This window comes from Xenopus laevis, chromosome 6L, assembly GCF_017654675.1.
Source record: "Xenopus laevis strain J_2021 chromosome 6L, Xenopus_laevis_v10.1, whole genome shotgun sequence".
Classification (NCBI taxonomy): domain Eukaryota; kingdom Metazoa; phylum Chordata; class Amphibia; order Anura; family Pipidae; genus Xenopus; species Xenopus laevis.
In genome coordinates, this window is record NC_054381.1 from 35800769 (window position 1) to 35825489 (window position 24721).

The window sequence follows — 24721 nt, forward strand, 5'->3', positions numbered from 1 at the left end:
TTTTCATTCGATCGTACTATTTGCGCTAAATCCTTCGACTTCGATATTCGAAGTCGAAGGATTTAACTTCGATGGTCGAATATCGAGGGTTAATTAACCCTTGATATTCGACCCTATGTAAATCTGCCCCTTCGTGATGTGCAAAAAAAATCGCTAGGCATGGATTCATGGCAAATGTCCGCGTTTTGCTGCCAGTGAATACATTTGCGAAAATGCAACAAAAATTTGCAGAGAAAAATCTGCCACAACAAAAAGGAATTGTCGCACGTCAGAATAGTCACGTGGATAAAAATGTCGCTCCTGTAAAAATTGACGCACGTCAAAATGATTTTTCGTTAAATTAGCGAATGTTTTTGGCGAAACACCACAGATTTGCCCATAACTAGTGACTCTCAAATGTGACGAGGCGTACGGGTTAATTAACCCTTGATATTCGACCCTATGTAAATCTGCCCCTTCGTGATGTGCGAAAATAAATCGCCAGGCATGGATTCATGGCAAATGTCCGCGTTTTGCTGCCAGTGAATACATTTGCGAAAATGCGACAAAAATTTGCAGAGAAAAATCTGCCACAACAAAAAGGAATTGTCGCACGTCAGAATAGTCACGCGGATAAAAAATGCCGCTCCTGTCAAAATTTACGCATGTCAAAATGATTTTTCGTTAAATTAGCAAATGTTTTTGGCGAAACACCACAGATTTGCCCATCACTAGTGACTCTCAGATGTGATGTGATTTTTGTACCCAATTATATATATTATAATATATTCTATTCCCTCCATGGAATAACTCATTGCATTGTGTTCTGCCCTACTACCAACATCTGAGAATATTATTCCTAAAAGGAACACGATAAACAAAAAGATCCATTGTGATGCACAGTTGAACCCTAAACCACTCATAGATACTTATCTGCTTTATTAGCATCTCTCTTATTCTCTTATTCCTCTTTTGCAAAGGCAAGCACTATTTCTTAGAAAAAGGAATACTTCATTTAATAAGTCATTACTCAACAACAATGCTTGTTTTGGAAACTATGCACTACAGTAAAAAGAATTTATAAAAAAAAAAAATATATATTCAGCAAATTACCTTTATTCCAGTAAAAAATTCCTCGCTTTCTCTTAGGGAGCTGTGAACATCTGGTTGTTCCAGAAAAAAGCTTGAAACACTGCAATATATCTGTTTGCACAATAAAATTGGAAGCATGTTGTTAAAGCAGAGATCCAGAAAATGATAATGGGTTACATGGCATTATATCATTCAAGGGTGATTTACCATGAACATTGATGACATTTGAGACATATGATTTCTTCAAAAACAACTAAACACAGGGCCTGTTTTCAGTAGGTCATCAACTTTATATCAAATCTTTTGACTCAAGTTTCTGTCAACCAAAGTCACATTATCATTCTTCTACATGTATCTTAAGCTATGGGAACACGGGTTGAAGTCTCTGCTGCCCTCAGCCTGCATATTTTTGCAAGCTCAGAGAAGCAGATCAGCTCCATGACCCATCTTCATTGATTTGAATTTCTTTCACTTGTGTGCGCTCACACGCAGTGGAGGTCTGCCTGAAAACATCTGCCTTCACGTATTTGGTGCACATAAGTCGAAGCAATTCAAATCAATGAAGATGAGGCAAGGAGAGGATCCGCTTCTCTCAGTCTGCAAAAATACGTTGGCTGAGAGCAGCAGAGCCTTCAGCCCATGTGCCCATAAGGTTTACATACATCTGATCAAGCATCTCACCTGATTAGATGTCTTGTTGCTTGATAAGAAATGTACCAACAACCTTTATATTTACTTCAATTGAAACTGTTTATTTACAGCAGTGTCTCCAGGCTCTAAGATCCTTCCGTGTCTTGTGTGACTCCCTATCTTGTCTGTCTCAGCACAAGGTGAACAGTGATAATACCCCACTACATCTCCATATTGTTTCATCTAACCATCTTCTGCAGTGTCCTAGTTATGTGTTTTGCACACTGTTACATTTAGGCGGTCACTCTCAAAATCGTATCCCTTTCAACAGAGCTTATACTGTACGAGATATGAGATAATACTACATTTCGATAACCCATGATGACAATGAATTAACATGGTTCCAAACTACAATTCAATTGTTGCTCCTCAGCAAATTCCCCTGACTGTTTCTAACTACTCAAGAACAAACATTTCACATGTTTGTATTTGTCAGTATTTGAGAGTCATTTCCCATGCCAAGACTCTGACTTCACTGAGGTCAGTGATAACAGAAAGAAAATCCTAGTTCACTGACAAATAATACATGACAGTACAACTCTACGAGGATCAGATTGTACATGTAGTTTGCAGGGGCGTATTTTAAACACAGAACAAACATAGCATGAGATATGGGGTTCAACATTAATAGATTATCTGAAAATAAATAACTGTACATGCAGTCATATGTGGGACACATTAGGCATGTCCAGTTAAAGTAAATGAAAATGCCTCATTTTTATTCTTACTCGGTCTCCAAGTCTGACATTAATTCCGTCCAGTTCTATAGTGGAAAATGTCTGCACTGCAGCCTCTTGTCTCAGTTCTTCTTTGGCACCTTCTGCTGAGAGTCTTGACCATCCTACCACAAATCCCATGGAACCATTTGTAGAGGGAGCCTCAAAGTCACATTTTAAAAATACACTGTCCCCTGTTGTCTCAATGGAAATTTTTGGATTACTTGGAGGTTCCGGCTGCAAAGGTTTGGCGATTGCTTTACCTGAATGGATAAAGTAAAATTCTTCACTAGAGATATTTACTCTTCTTGAAAATGCCTAGAATGGACCATGTATCTTCATTGGGAGGACTTGGCCAGAGTTATTATGTAACCAAAATGTTTTGGCAAAAAATGTGAATATTAAGGGGCAGATTTATCAAGGGTAGAATTAAAAATTTTAATTTTTAAATTCAAATTTCGAGTTTATTTTACTGTAATTCGACTAGGGAATATTCCAAATTTGTTAAAAAAAATCGAAATTCGAATTTTGAAAGTTCTGTCCTTTTAAGAATACGAATTCGACTATTCACCATCTAAAACCTGCCAAATTGCTGTTGTAGCCTATGGAGGACCTCCTACAATCAATTTGGAGTATTTTGGTGGATTTTTGAAAAATAAAATATATATTTTTTTAAAAAAAACTCAAATCTAATTCGATCTAATTTGCAGGTTCACCTGAATATAAAAAATTTAAAAAAAAATTTTTTAAATAAATTTTGATTGGTAGTTTTTTTTCGAATTTCCAGTTTCGACCATTGATAAATATCCCTAAATTCTGTGAAAAATGTGAATGCTCAGTTCTAAGCCCACTTTGAATGATAAACACAAATAAAGTGATTATCACAGTGTTCTATTTTGCCTTCTGAGATTTTAGTATCCACAGAAGCTTCTCCTGGGGTCTCACTACATTTTGTTGGGTAATGGTGATATAATCCCTGGGCCTTGTTAATAGAACTGGTGCATTTATGGGAGCAGGTACCCAAAGTTCTAATAGATAGTATAACTTAATGAATTGTCATTAGATTGGCCAAATCAACATTAAGGGGCAGATTTATTACGGGTCGAAGTGAAAATTCAAAGTATAAAAATTCGAATTTAGAGCTATTTTTTGTGAACTTCGACTAGGGAATAGTCCTAATTCTATTTGAATTTGAAAAAAAAAATCTATAATTTGAATATCAAAATTTTTCGTGTACTGTCTCTTTAAAATTTTGACTTCGACCATTCGCCATCTAAAACCTGCTGATTTGCTATTTTAGCCTATGGGGGACCTCCTAGAACCTATTTGGAGTCAATTGATGGAGTCAATTTTTTTTTTTAAAAAAAAATTCAAATCGAATTCGATCGAATACAATGTTCCTTCGATTCGTACGATTCAAATTCGAAAAAAAAGGCCTATTCACCTGCAAAAAAAAAAACGTTTTTTGATAAATTTCGGTTGGAGTTCAAAAAAACTCCCATTACTTCGAAATTCGACCCTTGATAAGCTTATTGTGATAAAATGAGTTGTGCACTTACTTGTACACTCACTGTTGGTGTCTGTTTCCCCTCCATCACACTGTGGTCTAGACTCAGGGACAACTGAAAAATATTTATTTTATAAAGAAACACAGATAATGTTTGCAATCTGCAAGATCCTAGGTCATACATACAATATTTTACATTTTGATTGAATTGAAACCTGTGGAATAGGCCTGTATTCATAACAAATAATTACTCCCAACCAGTTTGCAGATAAATTATTATGATATATCTAAAATATATATCTAAAATTCTAATTGATGGTGTTCAGAGATATTTGTGTTGCTCTTAGTAACCACAAAGTTAGTTTTGCAAAAAAGGATAAGAAAATAAACCAGTAGACCAGTAGAATCCATATTTAGCACGGCCTTGTTCTGTTGCGGCCTCTCAATGTACCTCTAAAAAAGTGAAACAATATGACACTACAAAAAGGTGCAAGTTCTCAATACTATCAAGATATAATTAATCCTAATTGGAGGCAAAACAATTTTACTGGGTTTAATTAATCTTTAAATAATTTTTTAGTAGACTTAAGGTATGGAGATCCAATTGACGGAAAGAGCCCTTATCTGTAAAACCCCAGGCCCTGAGCATTCTGGATAACAGATCCTTTATTTCTCATTTAATTTATATAAATAAAAAAGTAATTGAATAAATTAACATGGAAATAATCCACCTGACAGTGCAGCTGCATCGAATAAAAGAAACTATATACTGTATTTAGTAATAATCTCAGAACAGAAAGGTATTTGGAAGGAAAGTTTGAAAAACAATTATGGAACACATTGGCAGTAACCTGTGCATGACATTTCTATATTTAATATCTGTATGGGCAGATTTATCAAGGGTCAAATTTCAAAGTAATGGGAGTTTTTTTTTAAATTTTTTCGAATTAAAAAAGACCAATCGAAATTTATTAAAAATTCAGCGGTTTTTTTTTTGCCCGATATATGTCAGTTTTCGATTGAATTGGTCAGTTTTTGAATTGTACAAATCCAAGTAATAGCGCATTCGATCGAATTTGATTCAAGGATTTTCCAAAAAAAACCTTTGATTTTTCAAAGTCCACCAAATGACTCCAAATGGGTTCTAGGAGGTCCCCCATAGGCTAAAACAGCAATTTGGCAGGTTTTAGATGGCGATTGGTCGAAGTCATATTTTTAAAGAGACAGTACATGATAAATTTCGATATTTGAATTTTCAAATTTTTTTCAAATTCTAATCAAATTTGGACTATTTCCTAGTCGAAGTACACAAAAATTAGCTCAAAATTTGATTTTTTTTAATTAGAATTTTCACTTCTGCCTTAAGGGGCAGATTTATCAAAGGTCGAAGTGAAAATTCAACTTAAAAAAATTAGAATTTCGAGTAATTTTCAAATTCGAATTGAATTAGAAAAAATGTACTGTCTCTTTAAAACTTCAATTTCGACCATTCGCCATGTAAAACCACCTGAATCGCTGTTTTAGCCAATGTGGGAACTCATAGAACCTATTTGGAGTCAATTGGTGGACTTTGAGGAAAATTGAAGGTTTTTTTTGGAAAACTTCGATTCATACGATCGAATTCAGACGAATTCGAACGAATACGGACTATTCACCTGCAAAAAAAACCGTAGAGTTTTTTTCAATATATTTCTGTTGGTCAAAGTTTTTTAAAATCGAAACTCAACCCTTGGTAAAACTGCCCCTAAGAGCTTTTAAAGCAAAAAAGTGTCTACTTGGAAATGGACACTGTGTTACTATAAACTGCATTAATGAAGATATTACATATTCTATCATACCTTCTGCACAGTAGCCCATGCAACCTTGAGTAGGCTGCAACATGTATACGTAGAAATCCCCACAGTTTCTCACTGACACAGGGATGCGGAAGAGACAGCAATCTTTTGTGTTACTAAAGAAAAACTGCCAGGTTGCACAGGCAGTGAGATGTCGGACCTCCCCAGGTGGGGGCAGAGTCTCAGAATCCCGTAATGACAACCAAACAGGGGCTTGTGTTCCGCAGTGATTCATCTGTGAAATAAAAGAATCAAGGAAAGAAAGAACAACAGTTGAAATGAAGAACAACCAAATTTAGAACGCGTTTGAATAGAACATTGTTAAAGGTCTGCTAAGGGTGTTCTTATGATTTGTACCAGTTGGTGTGAATGAGAGAGGAATAAAGAACAGTCGGATAGTGAGCCACATGAAATCACTGTGTGCGCTCCCCTAAATAGACTTCAGTTAATAGACGACAGTCTACTCTATTCTACACAACAGTCCACAATCCAAGAAAAGTCTGTAGAGAACAAAATGCTCTTCAAACTAATGCATAGCTTCTACTTGTACCATTGTTATGGAAGTAGCATGACTTCATGAACTGCCATCAGGGATGATGAACCCACATACCGTCTGTGATAAAGCTTTCTCCATTTAGGCAAGTGCCATCAGGCTGGGTCACATGACATACAAAAACACACAATAACTCAAAATAACAGGGCTGTGCCCAGCATTTCCCATGGACTGAAGAATATTACTGGGAAAAGGCTCCTTGCAAAATTCTCCACTGGATGGTATTCCTGATTCCTGCAGGTTGGAGGCAGCTACATAGGATCCTACTTTCTTCATGGTCACCCCACCATTAGACTGTCTGCCTCTGTCTTAATTTTCTGAAATTTTCGTGACTTTCGGCGCATGCGCAGTCGTTCGTGACTGGAAATTAACTGCAACTGCGCATGCGCCGAAACTCCGCTCAGATTCCAAAGAAGACCGAAAAAAGCAGATGTCGCCCCATGAACTCCTGAGGCCAGATCTGCACGGAGGGGTAAGTAAAAAATTATGAACAAGGCAGGTTTGTTCTAATGAAATTCCACCATCTGTTGCTGCTCTCTCTCCTGATTAGGCCACACCAGTCCGACCATTTGTGAATTTGTGTGCTCCATCCTATTTCCATTTTCCATTTTTAAGTAAAAAATTAGGGGCATTTGCCTCGGGGGCAGTTAGGCTGTGGAGGTTGGTCTATGCAGGGTAGGGGGGCAGGGTTTTTTCTAGTATGGGTTTGTTTCTCCTTTAAGAGTTACTACATTTGCCAGAATTCAGTTTCAGTACCTCATTGACCATATTAGATGGTACATTAAGTATGTATTTTATTAGAAACATGTTGCTTCATTTTTTATCTTCCCAACCCATCTCTTTTGGGTTTCTTACATCCTCTTTTATAGGGCACCATTATCCAGCCAGTGCTTTGGTATATCCTTTACAATACTATAAAATGTGTGAATTAGGAAGAGAACCTGCTAAGCATATTTGCTGGGTACATCTGCCTGAAGCTTGACATTGCACCTCACATGGCTTATCTTGTATGTCATAAATTCCAAACGTCTGTGTGAAATACAAACATTCTGCATCCCATATATTTCGTTTAGAATGCTACAGATTATTCTGAAAGGGAGAGTCATTTAAATACTGTTATCAAAAGCAAACTACTATATTAATGCACACGAGAGGGCTCAGCCTTATCTTGTTGGTTATCTACACTGGTGAATTTGGAAATGTCCTCATACTGTTGATCATCTTTCCATACCCAATGCTTAGTCAGGTGAGTGACACACACAAGAATACAAAACTCATTTTAGCCTGTGATTCAGGACCTTCCATGCCTAATGTTCAATGGTACAAAGCAAATATCAAGTGCTTGGGATGCCCCTAAAAATGATCCCAACCAGAGGGACCTATTGTCCACCAATCATAAAAGATGATATATAAGTACAGGTATGAAATCCATTATACAAATATCTGTTATCCAGAAAGCTCCTAGTTAGGGGAAGGCCATCTGCCGTAGACTCCATTTTAGGCAAAATATTCTAATTTTTAAAAATGATTTCCCTTTTCTCTGTAATAATAAAACAGTACCTTGTACTTAATTCCAACTAAGATATAATGAATCCTTATTGGAAGCAGAGCAATCATATTGGCTTTATTTAATGTTTTAATTAATTAAAATAACTGAATTAATGTTTCAACTGATTTTTTTAGAAGGCTAAAGTTATGGAGATCCAAATTATGGAAAGACCCATTATCCGGAAAACCCCAGGTCCAAGCATTCTCGATAACAGGTCCTATACCTGTGCAGTGGTCAGTAAATCAGCTACTGATTACTAACCATTTATTACATCCCTCCGTTAAACTCATCATTTTAGTATGTGTGTGTGCATGGAACGGCCCATGGCTAAATACTTAGCTCCTGTGGCAGCTGTTTGGCGAAATATGTGGCAGCTGTTTGGCGTAATATGTTCATTGTAAAATTAATTTACAGTATTACTGGATCATTGCCTATGATATAACAGAAATATATATGTGACTTTTTGTCACAAAACAAGGAAGTAACATTTTTTTCCCCTTCCCACCCATAATTTGTATATGCAAATTAGGGTTCGGATTCGGTTCGATATTTGGCCGAATCCTTTGGGAAGGATTCGGGGATTTTGCTGTATCCAAAATAGTGGATTCAGTGCATCCCTACTTTTACATGTTGCTAATGTGTCTGGTCTATGTTTTGTTACATAGAGGGGATCAATGATAATATCTCAATTAACAAACCAAATAATTTTGCTACATACATATGAATATTTTTTTAAACACGTTACCAGCAAAAGGTAAAATAACAAAGATATGTTGGCATTATATAAATAAATGATGATATGGGATAGGCACATACTATTCAATAGTCAATAACTAATAAATAAACTCAAAAAAGACAGCGCTTTTGTGGGGTGCCTGATCCTCAAATTATACCAAGTACACATATGAGCAGCTGCAAGTCATTCTGTTATCTAGATTAGTGGCACCAATACCTCCACGCACTTGGTTGGCATCTGAGCCGGTTTATCGAAGATCATGAAGCGGTACCACCCGGGAGCCAAGGAGTGGTCACAGATGACATCATGGATGGCTGACTGCTGCAGCTTCAGAGAGTCAAAATCCAGACTTCGGTATGAATTCTGCAGAATCTGATGCCCACTGGAGGAACATTCTGGTGGCAAGAAGATAAGTGTTGCATTATTGTACAGATCATAATCTCCTAATACCATTGATTCAAAGAATAAAGCAAAAAGAGGGCAGTTGGTACAACTCAAATATAACTTTTTGTAGGATGTAAACATCAATATCTGCAGCCGGTCACTTCTTTCTGGTTTATATCTTTATTGGATTATTTTCCTTTTTATTCTGGCTCTGAAAGAAAAAATATAATCCAGGGTGATGTGAAGGGATTAACATTAATGGGGACTAAAATCTACAAACCCCCCAGACTGGATTAAGGGATTTACTCAAACCCAAACATGGCAGTCAAGTACTTTAAATGCCACTGGGTAGGTCAGGCACTTTACATCTGTGCTAACAGTTCAGCCATGGTGAATGTTCTCTTTTATACCCAAACTTGTCAAATACCATATCCGTTAATGACTTACAAAAGGAATTCAAATAGACTCCAAACACCAACAGCCATCACTTGCTGGTGAAATGTATTGACAAGTAAGCACTTTAGCCCAAAAACAGCAGGGTAAACCTTTTTTCTTTGACAAGAGCACATGAAAGAACAAGCAAGGAGATATTGTATGGCAAGTGAAGAGGAAAAAAAGTACAAGGTTCATCCTCTCCAAAACCCTATACAAGTGTCTACTAAGGAAGGAAAACAAAACACTTTCTGACTACAACATGGCAGTTGAAGGGATTCTGTCATGATTTTTATTGTGTAGTTTGTATTTCTAAATGACACTGTTTACACTGCAAATAATTCACTCTACCATATAAAATTACAAATTACATTCCTGCCATACTATATACTATACTATATATATATTTGCCTCAGGCCTCCCAACTCCCAAACATGTTCTGACATATATCACTGTTTATCTAGAAGTTTACCCTAATTTTAATCATAACATACATGACAAAGAAGTAATATAAAGGGATCACTCATCAACACTAGTCAAAGCATTCAGGGCAAAACTTGCTTAGTTAAAATGGGATCCACTAGTGGTGAGCAAATATGCTCCATTTCACTTTGCAGAAAAATACAGGAAACACATTAAAGTTTATGGGGCAAATTCACTAAGATCCAAAGTTGCGCCAGCGACAGCTTTGCCGCACTTCGCCGCACGTTGGCAGGCGTAGTTTCGCCAGCGCTATGCAAATTCACTAAAATCCGGTTGCGCTCAGGGAGGCGAATGGTAGCGAAGTTGCTCTACCGTTACTTTGTCAGGCAAAGCGAAGTTACGCTAGCGATGCCTAATTTCCATAGTTAAAATATAATGGACGCATATGTTACAGCAAATACATTACACTACACAAGCCCAGGAAACCTTTAAAAAATAAAGGTGTTCTATTACCCTAAACATGTGCCCACTGTATCGTTGAGTTGCCATATGTTAGAAAATGTAGGGGGGAAGTAGGGTACCCCCCAAAAAAATTCGATCTTTTTCAGCCTATCACCCTTAAAAAAGTAAAAGACACCAGCGTTTTTTGGAGCAAGCCCTATCTACTCTATTGCACTTCGACTGGTCTGAGCTGGCAAAGGCAAGTCTGGCGCAAGAGGTAACGTTCAGTGAAAGTTAGTGAATTAGTGTAGTTACGTCCCTTCGCCATAGCGCAACTTCGCCTGGCTTAAGGGTGCGAAGTAGCGCTAGAGTAGGTCCACTTCGCTAGCGAATTTATGCCAGCACCCGTTAGAAAATCTAAATGACGTCATGCTGGCGAATTTGCGCTATTGTTAGCCGCTTCGCACTTTAGTAAATTTGCCCCGATCGGCGACTTTTTGTTGCATCAGCTTTTTTTGGTAGCAAAATATATGGGCGTTTTTTTCTCACTCCAAATGCATAAAAGTCAATGGACGTTTCTTTCTCACTCCATGCATTGATGTGAACGGGTGGGGCATTTTTTCTCTCCAAATTTTTTTGATGCAAATTTTTGTTGCAGTTCTGCAAAATAATCTGCCGATTGCAAAATGCGGAATTTCACAGCAAATCTATGCATGGTGAAACAATTTGCTCATCACTAGGTTCCACCAAAAGGCGTTTCATACAATATCTACACCACAAAAAACCTGACTGAAACACTATCACATTATCAGTATTCCAGAAATGGAACAGCAAAGATATATATTTTAATATTTCCCCATAAAGGCCATGTCATACATGAAACGCCCCTTCATGCCCATAAGTGTGTTTCTTATATTTTAGCCATTACCTGCAAAGCAACAACAATAAGGGGAATATTTCCTAACATTGTGAATTTCTAATTTTAGTCAAATGTTTTCTCTAAAAAAATGTTTTTTTAATTTCTCTGAAAATTAAAGTGTAAAAACCACAAAAAGACTCTTATACAAAGCTTCGGCAAGTAAAAGCTGTCGAGGTCCTATAGAAGTCAGTAGGAGCTGCGTTGATCCTATTGGACCTTTTTTTAGCCATTCAGACTTTTAAAGATTTTAAGATTTATTTTCGCTAGTGAATTTTTAGTGCTTTTTTATATTCTAACCTTTTAATAAAATACATGGCATTCCTCTAAAACCACTAAAATGAAGCTATGATTGTGGCATGTAGATCTGACTGGTAATTCTTTTATTGTAATGATATTAATTAATCCTCTGGTTGCAGCCATAGTTTGCGATCACACTGACTATTTTATTATTTTTCTTTATATTTGTACTTATAAAAGTATGACTTGGCAACAAAGTCACTTTTTTTGTCCATAGCCTATACACAGAAATAAATGCAGTCTGATGTATTGGAAAAAAATGAAGCAAGGAGGATTTTCAGCAGGGCCACACAGGGCTCACATTCCAGCTCTTATAAGAGCCCATTAGCCCAGTAATTTACAGTGCTGCCATAGGAAATTTATTTTAAAATGACCTAGTACTTTTGCATAAGAAAATCAACCCTACAATGGCAATTTTTGTAATCAAATTGCATTTAGGAGCAATTTGTGATCCCCTTGGGCCATACAATTAAAGGAATACGATTATAAGAACAAGAGCTTTACTTGGCAACATTTGCTAGAACTGGCAGGGTGCAACATTTTATTTGGAAATAGTCCTGAGACACACAGGAGCATAATTATAATTATCATGTAGTCCCCTAATGAGCCATTCTTGATCTAAGTTCTGCCCAAATTCCTCTAGCTCTGCAATTTATCAGTCCTGGCCTGGCTCCAGGCCTGCCTATATATATTAACCCTCAGCAGCAGGATCAACCCCAGTTCCAAAAGTCATAACTACCCTTATAAATTATTATTATTATCATCAACACCATCATGTATTTATAAAGCACCATCATATATCGAAAGCCAACAGACAAACCATCTTATCCAATGGATGATTGCTTTCACCCTGACCACACTAAACACTCAATAGTCTAAAGCCAGGCTTTACGATACAATTGTATATGTTCAGACACTGTTGAAAGGAAATGCCACCTCAAAACACTCAAAGCAGACTTCATCAACAGGGGCTACCACCCCATGATTGTAGAGCAATACATTCCTGCAGCCACCAGGATTCCCAGAAGTTACCTTCTATATTATAAACAAAAACCTGAAATAAATCGGGTTCCCTTAGCGGTCACATACAATCCACAACTAAGGACCCTCAGAAAAATAGCCAGAGATATACAAGGTACACTTCATAAGGATGAGAGGCTCAAAAGCATATTCCCAGACCCACCACTACTAGCATTTAGACAGCCTCCCAAACTAATGTCACTTATTGCACCCCACCAAAAATGGTGCATACCCCTGTGGCAAAAAACAATGCCCACACATGCTGACTTCTGACAAAATACCAATTTGGGACACATTAGAGGAATACAGCATCCATGGTCACTACAATTGTTATTCTTCCAATGTAGTGTACTTAATACAATGTACAAAATGCATAACGGGGACTGTGTATAGGAGAGACTGGACAAAGTCTGAGAAAGAGAAATACACACCACCGATTCACTGTAACCAATAAAAAACTGGACACACCAATAGGAAATCATTGCAATGGCCCTCATCACTCCATAAAGGATTTAAGAATTTTGGTTCTTAAGGACAATTTTAAAACAGATAATAAAAGAAAATTGTGGGAATACAAATTAATGGAAACTTTCAATTCTCTGAAGAAGGGACTAAACCTGGGCCTTGGATTTTTGGCTAATTATGTGGACTTAAGCTGGCCATAGATGCAAAGATCTGATCGTACGAATCGAGGATTCATACAATTTTATATATATACATATATATATATATATATATATATACACATATATATATATATATATATATATATATATATATATATATATATATACACACCAGAGAACACCACAGCTTCATTGTAATCAGCTTGAAAAAGGAACTAAAATGTTCTGAAAGCTTGCTATGATTATATTAGTTATCCAATAAAGGTATCACCTTTATACCACTTTTTCTATTTTTTATTTCAAAAGGGTTGCCCTGTAACATTTTTCCTGGCTTACATGGAACAGCAACATTATCTGTTTTTAAACAAATGTTTTAAAGGGCTTCCATCCCTTATCAGAAAGAGCTTAAGCGGGTAAAGGTCAGATACCGTTCAGTCTAATAATTCTTTCCTGTGATGTTTTTGGCTTAATTTCATTGCCTGTTATCAAACACATCAACGCTGTAAAGAAAACCAGTTAGAATATAGTGTTACTTTTCAAACCTCTTTGATAAATATAAAACATAACTGAAAACACATGAAGATGACATCAAGACTGAAATCCTGACCTGATATGTTGGGTGGAATCTGTTTTCAATAAATTGTAATAAAACAAGAGCCGGGGCACATGGATATTCCATTATATGATACACTGAGAGGATTAGTGATCCCAGTGCGACCTGGAATTAATTAATCAATACAATATAAAGAACTAGACATAACTCGTAGGATATCGGTTTCTTCAAAGGAAGTACCATAAAATTACAAGTATTAAAGGCAGTGCTTAGTTAACAAACCTACCAGCAATCTGACAGAAAAAGGTTATATTATTGAGGACATAATAATCGGCAGCTGCAAGTCCCTTCATTTATTTGTCCTACTGTATTAGGCTGATATACCAGGGGCTTATTATACAGCTTACAGTGATAATATTGCAATTTTTCAGTTGTCACTACACTGCAAAACTATGTTCTGTTCTAGTTGTCTAGCTATTGTCCAAAGCTATGGCCACCTAAACTCCCTGACTCTTAAGCTGGCCATAAATATGGAGGTCTCCAAACAAAGGGGATCTCTCCCCGATATGCCCACCTTTAAGAGGGCAATATAATGGGAAGTCGGATTGAGGACCGCATCAACGAACCAATGCGGTTCTCCAGCCAACGGGATTTTTAAGCCAGACCAATCGACATCTGCCCAACTTTCGGACAGATATGGATCGGGAAAGCCCGTTGGAAGGCCCCATACATTGGCCAATAAACTGCTGGCTTAATATGTCGGCATTTTATATCTGCCCGTGTATAGGGGCCTTTACCTTCTAGGTGCAAATTATAAACCCATAAATGTAATTGTTATACTGGGAAATCATGGCACTCAAGTACATTAATACAACTAATTGTGGTACAAGTTATAGTAGTTGCCATTTAACTCGGGAAAGCCCGTTGGAAGGCCCCATACATTGGGCAATAAACTGCTGGCTTAATATGTCGGCATTTTATATCTGCCCGTGTATGGGGGCCTTTACCTTCTAGGTGCAAATTATAAACCCATAAATGTAATTGTTATACTGGGAAATCATGGCACTCAAGTACATTAACACAACTAATTGTGGTACAAGTTATAGTAGTTGCCATTTAACTACCCTTTAAGACCCAAAGTTTTACTTAAATATGCTAACAATTAAACTCATAGGAAAATACAAGAGCTACTGTATATTATTTCTTGTTTATTGTGGACTTTCATTTCTACAGTTAACATATTTTCTTCTTCTTCTGTACACAGCCATTTGCACCAACTATAAGAAAGGTTTAATTGAGCATTATTAAGCCCACTGCCTCCTAAGTATAACCTTCAGATTAAATAGAAAGGAAAACTTGGATCTTCTCCTTAACCAATTAGTCTAGGCAATTAGTATTGTCAAGAATAAAATTTATCTTACGGATTATCTCATTGAAACACAATGGAGTCCTATGGGGACATTTGGAATTGTATAAGGAAGGTAAGTTTTTCTCTTTGAGTTTTATCTGTCTCTTAGAAGGAATATAACTTGAAATCTCTCCCGTGATTTCATTTACCCAAGTCAACGGAATGTGAGCGCACAATGGAAGCACACAGGAGACATGGCCAGTAAGCATGGGACTGTAAACATAAAAGAAGAAAACAAACACATTGCGACAAACAGATGTAGGCGTATAAAATACACAAATGATCTACCCCTGCATATGCAAAGCCTGCGCTTTAAAGAAAAGGCTGATTTAGTCAACAGCAACCAGGAAATAAAACTAATTCTTTAGCATAAATATAGGATTTTAGGAATTTATTCAATTTAAGGAGCACAAATAAATAAATAAAAATACATCAAGATAACAGCTCCATTTTCTCTTCTTAAAGAGTACTTGCTATTTTCAATTCCTGCTTAGATGATTTGCATGCTTTAATACTACATGTGACTGCAATCACAATATTACATCTGGCCTGGCCATGCATTTAGCAAGCTTAGCATTTCTACTGGCATGAATAGAAAGATCACTGTAATGACTACACAAATTACTGACAATCATCTTCTTAAGCAATCAGAGGCTAGGGTATCTGTGATCTACTGATTTCTACAGAATTAATATAATATTTATAGAAAGATCTACTGTGACAGAAGTAGAAAAACAGAGGCACTTAAATGATATACATTTTGTTACTACCCCTTTATCCATGTTTACCAACATTTGGTTAGGCAGTTTGGCCAAGCATAATGCCCAACCAGTATGGGAAAGTCAGGAACCATTGAGAAGATAGATAATTATTCAATCCTGATGGATCGAGACTAGAAGGAACTGAACAGGAGCCACATTCCAGAAAATGTTTCAGCAGCACTCCAATTTAGTGAAAAAATTTGAATTTATTCGTGCCTCAAGCTAAGCTATGTTTCAAGCTTATCCAGCCTTTTATCAAGCCTTGATAAAGGGCTGGATAAGCTCAGAACGTCGCTTAGCATGAGGCTCAAATAGATTAAAAAATTTTCACTAAATCGGAGTGCTGCTGAAACATTTCCTGAGCAGACAGAGTCACAGTCAGCACCCGATGCTACAAAAAACTGTGAGAGTGTAGCACTACTCTATTTGAACAGGAGCCACAGCCCCTCTTTATTTCCTATCATTCGGATCATTCAGGTGGCCAGTCCAATCAAGCAGTACAATACAAAAGGTGGTCTCCTTGTATGGAATCCATCCGAATACTGTATTGGTCAGTACATGCATGGCCACCTTTAGTGTTATTTTATGGAAGGGTACAATGTAAAAAACTGTATGCACTGTTTCTCCTGTCCACTCTTCTTTGTCTCCATTGTTGTCAGATTTATCAAAATATGAGTTTAGATTTTAATAAATAAAAACTCTATTCATTCCTATGGGATTTTTGGAAGCGTATTTATCAAATGGTGATTTTCTAACTATCACCCATTGATAATTATCCTTCTAAAAGTCCCATAGGAATGAATATAATGTGGGTGAGTTTTTATTTATTAAAATCAAATCTCAAATTTTAATAAATCTGCCCCTTTGTGTAAGGTTTGGAGTGGAAAAAGTTAAACCTGACTGTACATGCCATGCTGGTCGGCTGCAAGGTGTGTCTGATGTGGGTTTTTCCTGGCTGCCTTCATGTATGGAATTCACTGGTTTCAAGAAAGAAGAATCAGGGCTCAATGGATTAACTGTGAACTGTACTGGCCGCCTACTCAAGGCTAACCTAAGCAAAAGGTACCATTGCAACATTGAACTCTGTGCACTCTGACTTGGATTCTCCATCCTACACAGGGCACAGATCACAGTTTGCACAAGGGGTAGATAAGTGCTTCGAAGTTAAAGGTCTAAAGTTTTTTTCATCTTTAGTACTTTACCATTTGCCCCTGTCCCTATATGAGTCATAAATGAGCACAATTAACTTTGAACATTTGAGCGAGGGGAGGCATTCGGGGAGAAAAGTCGCGGCGATTAGTCGCCAGGCGACTAAAACTCCCCAAATCGCCCAGTGTGTCCCTACCCTTAGAAGACCAATAACATAACAAAACATTTTTCTCTGGTTGTTTTAGGTCCCTTCAACTTAAGTAAACCTCAGTCCACATAACTACAAACATTTTAGATATACTAGGTTGAATTACAAAATTTTGTTAGGGAAAACATTTTTTATTATTTTTTATTTAATGACCCCTCCAGATGAACTAATACAAAAAGTTCCAATCCACCTATGATCCCCTATGTCAGAAAAAACATAAACTAAAACCCCCACTACACGTTTTCCAAGTGATCAGTGAGACAATGTAATGCCAATTGTCATTTAGTTCTGCTGGACCTCTGGCTTCGACTAACAACTGTCTGTCTCTATTCCCTCATGTATTAGAAGAAAAATCTCATTTCTTTATAGATTACTTTTTAACTGAAAATGTGCTCATTAGTTTCATGCATCTTGCTCATCATTATTTCTACAATTTTGCTCATCTTCTTTAACTTTTTGTGGTTTTTGTGGTTTTAGGTTTTTCCTAGTTAAACTGCCTTCCTCATCCACACATCCACTAAACAGGTTCTGTCATCAATTAATAGGTCAGAGGTGTCCCTAAAATATGTTCCTAACTGTGCAGAAACAACCATGAGATGAGGTGCAAGGACTGAAGCCTGATAATAATAGCCTTGGTCAGGGGTCCCAGAGACTTATTACAAAGGCATTACTTATGCCAAGGCAGACAGGAGTGGGGTAAGAAGCTGTAGTCAGACAATAAAGACATGGGGGGTAGTACTAGGACACTAACAACAGACAGCAACAGCAAAAACAAACAATAACACCCCAATAAAAAGCTTGGGCACAATAGACCACAATAGAGAATGAAACTATCATTATTAGTGCATATCCCAGAAAAAGAAGAACTGCACTGGACAATCTCTCTGGTTGCATTGGTCATGAATGAATGTCACCCAGATTTGCTAACGGGAGAGTATTTCTCTGTGCACCCCTTAGATATAATAATCAGTTTGGAGAGACTGACTATAAACCAATGAGATCACAGGAAGGCTGCTCTGGCATCTGGGATGCAGTATATGGACAATTGGGCTGGGTGTCACTCAGCAAATCTGCCTGACCAAATGTGACTATTTATTTAATGGATTCAGATTTTAATAATCAGTCATATGGAAAGAAATTATTTTGTCCATTGTGATCTTTTTTGAATATGTGTGTGTCACGTACAGATATAGAACAATACATGCAAGTTGACAAAATCCTTCACCAGCAGAAACTAAATTAGTTGTAAAGCTGCTTTTTCATTAAGAATTGTCTTTTCTTTCCAAAACAAGTAAGAAATATTAAGCAAAAGAAAACCCTACTGTAAAGTTTCGAACACATGCCAAGTAAGCCGTTCCATGTGCATGTTACTCTGTCATTCCAACACATTTTGGAAAGACTTGACTTTGCACAAACCAGTGCCAAATGAATATGTCAGAGAACTTTTGTGAAAGGTCACTTCCCAAGCCAGTAATGTCGCGATTACAATAATGATTAAATATACATACAGAAAGCAGAATATTTTAGAGACAATATCATTGAAATAACATATTTTTTTGTGAAAAGGGGTAATAAAAGTGAGAGCACTTGTTGGAGGCATTTGTTTGTCTCTTGCTCTTTGCACCTTGAGCTGGGGGGCTAGGTGCCTCACTATGTATGATCCTCATGGGTAGGTAGGGGAATGTATAGGGGACACCTACATGGCTCTCCCAACATGCTCATCATGAATACATAGGCAGATTTGTATTGATAGGGGAGGCACATGTCTTCATGATCCAAAATGGCGTACCTGTGCTCCATCTATCAATTAATATCCGTGTCCTCCTATCAATAAATATCTGCATTATTATGGCATATTGCCTCTACCATTGTAAGTTAACAGCAACTGGTTAATTTCTGTTCGTACACTCAACAAAAACTGTGGTCTCTGGTTGCAAATTTGTTATTAAAAAAAGTCGTAGCTACTGGAGAAGACTTGTCTTCCTCAGCAAGTGAAATAATAATTTAGTGAATACAAACTGAAGCCCCACTAGGAAAATAAATACTTTTACACATTGGGTAACAGTAAACAAATAACTTCATCTTGTGCTTTCTCTTTGATTGTTCTGGTGGACTCTCCTCTTTCTAGTCTTATTCTAACATTTCTAAGGTCAATCCCAAACTGAAGGGCTGCCCACCGCGTCGGGCTTGGAGCTGTGAATGAGTTATCATAAGGGATATTGCCCTTTTCTAGATACACAGAAAAGCTAATTTATAATGTCAGTTTCTGTTCTAGGTACCTATGACTGAATGAGTGATACAGTAAACTTGTTATGTGCTTTGGGGGAGGGGGCTAAACCAAAGGCTGAACCTAAAAGAAAAAAGTCCAACAACATCCAATGCCTTAGGGCTTGCTGTTCCTTTCCCAATAATCAATACAAAACACAATGGTGATGACTCACATGGAAGTGCAGGTCCACCAAGCGTCTCCCAGTTCCAGAAGAAAATTAAGGGGCTAAGTTCAAGCAGCACTCACTACGCCCCTACACAGGGAACGTCATCAACACATAATAACAGGGTAAAACTACAGAACAAGTAGAACTCTTGGATACTGGGGGGCCCTGAATTAAAACCAATTACCCGTTATATTTGATGTTTCTGTATCGCCCTGTAACTTTTAGATATGCCACTTCTTTCTATAGATTGATAATGTACCAACTTTGCTGCTCATTGACATGGAGAGTACTCTGACTAATCAGAAATATCCATAGGGGAAGCTCTGTGTTTGTACAGATACATTGGCCACAAGGTGTTTTTAGACATCCAAATATTCTAAATTGACTCAAACAAGATGGTGGTGTATGGTGGTGTGTGGTGTGTTTACTAAACTGAAAGCACAACCTGTGCATCTTTATGTTTATTTCTCTCAAGCTATCACTCACATGCAGTCATGACTTTTGGGTGGGCACTGGAACTGTACATTTCAGATGGGCAGAGGGTGTCCTCTTCAGTGTGCCTTCTTAATATTTTAGATTCAGTCACTTTGTATAAAGCAAAGTTTCATCATGTTAATATGCACTTATATTCTGTATTACATGATTTCCTGGAGACATAAATCCACTCACATAAGTTCACTTTCCAGAAATGAATCCTACATGGGGAACATATGGCTTCCCTCAAGATTGTGCAACTTGTCCTTTAGAATTTCAGCTCCCAGATGTGGATTAATGTACAATCACAACTCCCCAAAGAAAATAGACCATGCGTAATATAAAGACTTGCAGTGTAGAATTATTCGAATGCTTTAATACAGGGAGGCCCATTTACTCATATTCGAGGTTGTGAGAAAAATATACGCGGGCACAAAAAAAACCTGCAACAAAACTCACCAAACTTTTTTTCTTGAATGCAAGCTTAAGGTAAAAGGAAAAATAAATAAATACCTAAGGTTATTAGAGACAATTCCCGTTGCCTTCTATTGAACCTCACCAGCTTTTACTTGCCAAGCTTTTTCAGTCTGTTTCATTAATAAATTCCCACTATTTGTGGTTTACTCAATACACAATACAATACTTGTGTATGTTTTCGGCGTCCGTGTTCTTTTTCTCCATATGTTTCTAGAATTGTAGATAAAACTGTAACTTGATTTTTGATTCATCAGCTCCTAAGGGACTAATGTGTTTTGAGCTGCAATATGCAAAGATATTTGCTGAAGACTGGTGTACAGTGCTACCCCCCGACTAAAATTTGTGGGGAGCCCAGTGCACACCCTAAGGCAGTCGCACCCACCACTTTGCATTGTGGCTTCCAGACTGAAGGGGCTTGGGAGGGGTTTCCTCTTTGTCCCCCAGGCACCCCTTGCAGCCAAGAGCTTTATTGTATGGTAGTTTTGCTCCTGCTCCATATTGTGTGTATGGAATAAATAATAAATGTTTGTGGTAAAATGGGTGGGAATGCTACTGGGGTTCCGCATGTGAATTGACACAAAATTGCAACACAATATCTGTGTTAAAGCTTTGTGTATTGTGTATACAGAATAATCTTATTCTGCAAATCTAAAATCATATATGAGAGCTAGAACAATCCCTATGTCAACTAAGGTTATTCTCAATTGTCTAAATAGACTATAACAGCCCCCCGAGGAGCGGATTTATCAAGGGTCGAATTTCGAGTTTATGGGAGTTTCAAATATTTTGCTTCCAATAAGGATTAATTATATCTTAGTTAGGATCAAGTACAATTTACTGTTATATTAAAACAGAGAAAAGGGGAAATCATTTAGAAAATTATTTGATTAAAATGGAGTCTATGGGAGAAGACATTTTTCGTAATTGGGAGCTTTCTGTATAATGGGTCTCATACCTATATATTCTGCCCTACGTACTGTAGCTATTGTAATAGCTTTTTTGCTGTATGCCCATGTGTATTTAACGTGTACCTGGGAGGAACTAGGACCAAACTTAACAGACAACACTAGAAAATTCTTGGAAGGACTTGAACTGGCCAATCAGAGCCACACACAATTCAGCTATAACATAGGAACACCCACAACATATGGGTGATCCTGCGTCTCTGTGAAACAAAGTTCATACATCAAGTTTGTTGTATGGTGTTTCGGGGAATACTCAGAATCCCCTTTACTTTCCACTCCCCTTATTCTAACATGGGTATATCAACATTGGTTGGATTCAAAAACATACTACAAGTATAGGACCTATTATCCATACTCTTTTTTTCCATACTAGATTTAAACATTAAATAACCCCAATGGTTTTGCCACCAATAAACATTCATGCAGCTTAGTTTGGATAAAATACAAAATACTGTTTTATTATTACAGAGAAAAATGAAAATTGCTTAAAATGGAGTTAGGGGGCGCAGATTCACTAAGTGCCAAATTTGCGCTAGCGTCCACTTCGTTCACATTGTAACACTTTGCCAGGCGTAAATCCCGCAGGACAACGCTAATTCACTAAAATCCGAAGTTGTGTCTAGGGCGCCGAACGCTGGCGAAGTTGCGCTAGCGTTACTGCGGCAAGCGAAGCGAAGTTGTGAAAGCATTGCCTAATTTGCATATGGTGGGAAGTTAAAGTTGAATGGACGTACAGGTATATGTTGCAGCCAATACATTACACTACACAAGCCCGGGAAACCTTAATAAAATATAATAAAGTTATTATATTGCCCTACACATGAGCCCAGTGTATAGTTTATGTGCCATATGTAAGAATGTAGGGGGAAGCCGGGTACCCCAGAAAAAATGTCAGATATTTTGCAGCCTATCACCCTGACAAATTTAGTCGCCAGCGTTTTTTGGGACTTGGAAAAATGTTCAACAATTTTTTGAGGAACTCCTATCTACTCTATTGCACTTCGTCTGGTCTGAGGTGGCGAAGGAAAGTCTGAGGCAAGAGGTAATGTTATGTTCAGTAAAATCTGCATCTTAGTGAATTTGCGTAGTTACGTCCATTCGCCAGAGTAAAACTTTGCCAGGTGTAAGGGAGAGAAGTACCGCTAGAGTCTATCTCCTTCGCAAGTGAAGTTACGCCTGCGCCCATTAGTAAATCAATGAAGTAACGAAATGACATCACGCTGGCGAATCTTCGCTAACGTTATTCACTTCACCCTTTAGTAAATCTGCCCCTAGGGCAGTGTTGCGATGTGAGCGAAGCGGACACTATCGAAATTAGGCGATTGGTGAACCTGCCCCAAGATGGCCTTTCTTTAATTCAGAGCTTCCATATAACAGATTTCTGAAACACGTATCCCATACCTGTACTTCCCACTAATCTGATTGATCAGACCTTCCTTCATATTGTAAAACACAACCTAGTCATTCCTTTGCATAGAAATGGAAGTTGTGCTTTGGGCAATCCTTGAAGTAGAAGCTCCATGATGGATGGAGAGTGGCAGATAAAAGCTGAGCTGAGAGAGGATGTTCTTTCCATCATTACCCTGCAGACAGTCCATGTAATTCACCCCATGCGACTATAAAACCTGACTTCATAAACATTCCCTGCTGGACGCACACTGTTTGCTTATATCTCCATGGGGCAGTGTCATAAATAACTTGCCCAGTAGTCTCTCTCTCTGAATCACACTGCCTATACTATGCCGATATTATATATACAATCATATCTGTAGAAATAAGTCAAATCAACTGGACTTGCTGGGTTTTTTCCTTGAAGACGTTTCACCAGTCTTTCTCAATTCAAAATAACTTGTAAATAAGATCTTTCGGGAATATACAGTATCTTCTGCAATGTTGCTCCAATAAGCATAATCTTCTTATCGTAATCAGCAGGGATGTCAACTCTGAATTGAGAAATCCAGTTGGATGGCTGGTGAAACGTCTTCAAGAAAAACACAGCAAGTGTTGACTTATTTCTACAGATATATCATGAGCCGGATGAATGAGAATCTTCCCAAACATGTGTAAGCAATCACACAAATGTTATTGTTTTCTTTTAACATCAACCCCTTCCATCTACATTTCTTCTGCTTGAAGTACAGTACAGTACAATAAAAGTGAACTATTGCGGCTTATCGTGTTACTTTACACTTGAACTTTACTAAACTGCCCCTTGGTTATTAAATAAATAGAATACTCACTGATACAAGGGTACAATATATGTAAAGCAGAAAGTACTGGGGTTTCTTGCTTACCTTGCTGACTGCAGGCTGTTTGCAGAATGAGCAGCAGCACCCAGATTGGGGCACATCTCTGCTGGAAGTTCAGTGCCATGGCTGGTGAAACTATGGGGAGACAGGTTGGGGCAATAGAAATTCACCCTCCTGCACTATTTTAAAAACACGATCCTGTTTGTGATGCCTCCAGCTGTGAGATTCAGTGCTAAGAAGCCTGCAGATCGTCCCCCCTCCCCTGGCTAAATCTCAGCCAAGCACATTGTCTGTAATATGTTCAGCCTTGTAAGCACTCTCCAGCTCCTCCTGAACATTACAGTGAACTCACACTGTCCCCTTTGGTAATGATCTGTAATAGTAACCCGACCCGCCTCCAGCAACAGGACAAACCAAGAGCACAAGGCTTCTGGAAGATCTGACATGGATTCTTCTCTTGGTGCTGGCTTAGCCATGGTCAGTTCAATTCCCAAAGCAATAAGATGCATCTCTACTGATATTTCATTACAAAGAATATGTGTCCTCGCTTGCCTGGGAGCCTGTGTTTAATTCAAAGGCTTTTCCTTTTCAAAATCATCTACTTTTTTTTTTTTTTTTTTTTTTTTGATATTTTAGATATTTACATTTAAAAGGAAGCTATGAATAACAGTGCTGTGCATGTTATGATAATAATAATAATAATAATAATAATACAATGAGACTACAATAGTACAAGCCACATGCCAGTTCCTAGGTATATTTGAGAAACAATATAGTACAAGGGGAGTTGCAACCATTGCATTTGTCCCCAGAGAGTCAAAACAAACAAAACTGCACATGAGT

The 24721-nt window shown here is 37.6% G+C and overlaps 1 protein-coding gene across 4 annotated transcripts in view; it reads right to left on the reverse strand.

Annotated features, from left to right (window-relative positions):
* The window catches only part of vwde.L (von Willebrand factor D and EGF domains L homeolog), a 61314-nt gene extending 37058 nt beyond the window's left edge, over positions 1-24256 (reverse strand). For 2 of the 4 annotated variants that reach the window (XM_018267340.2, XM_041565916.1), the window contains exons 1-6: positions 23924-24256; positions 8874-9052; positions 5823-6054; positions 4037-4099; positions 2490-2740; positions 1093-1182 (exon numbers count right to left, since the gene is read on the reverse strand). In XM_018267340.2, coding sequence (XP_018122829.1) covers positions 1093-1182; positions 2490-2740; positions 4037-4099; positions 5823-6054; positions 8874-9052; positions 23924-24002 — 894 coding nt within the window. In that variant the 5' untranslated portion in view covers positions 24003-24256. Of the gene's footprint in view, positions 1-1092; positions 1183-2489; positions 2741-4036; positions 4100-5822; positions 6055-8873; positions 9053-23923 lie in introns of those variants that run through there. The other 2 variants (XM_041565917.1, XM_018267342.2) reach the window with 2 other exon arrangements.
* Between the last annotated feature and the right edge of the window lie 465 nt (positions 24257-24721).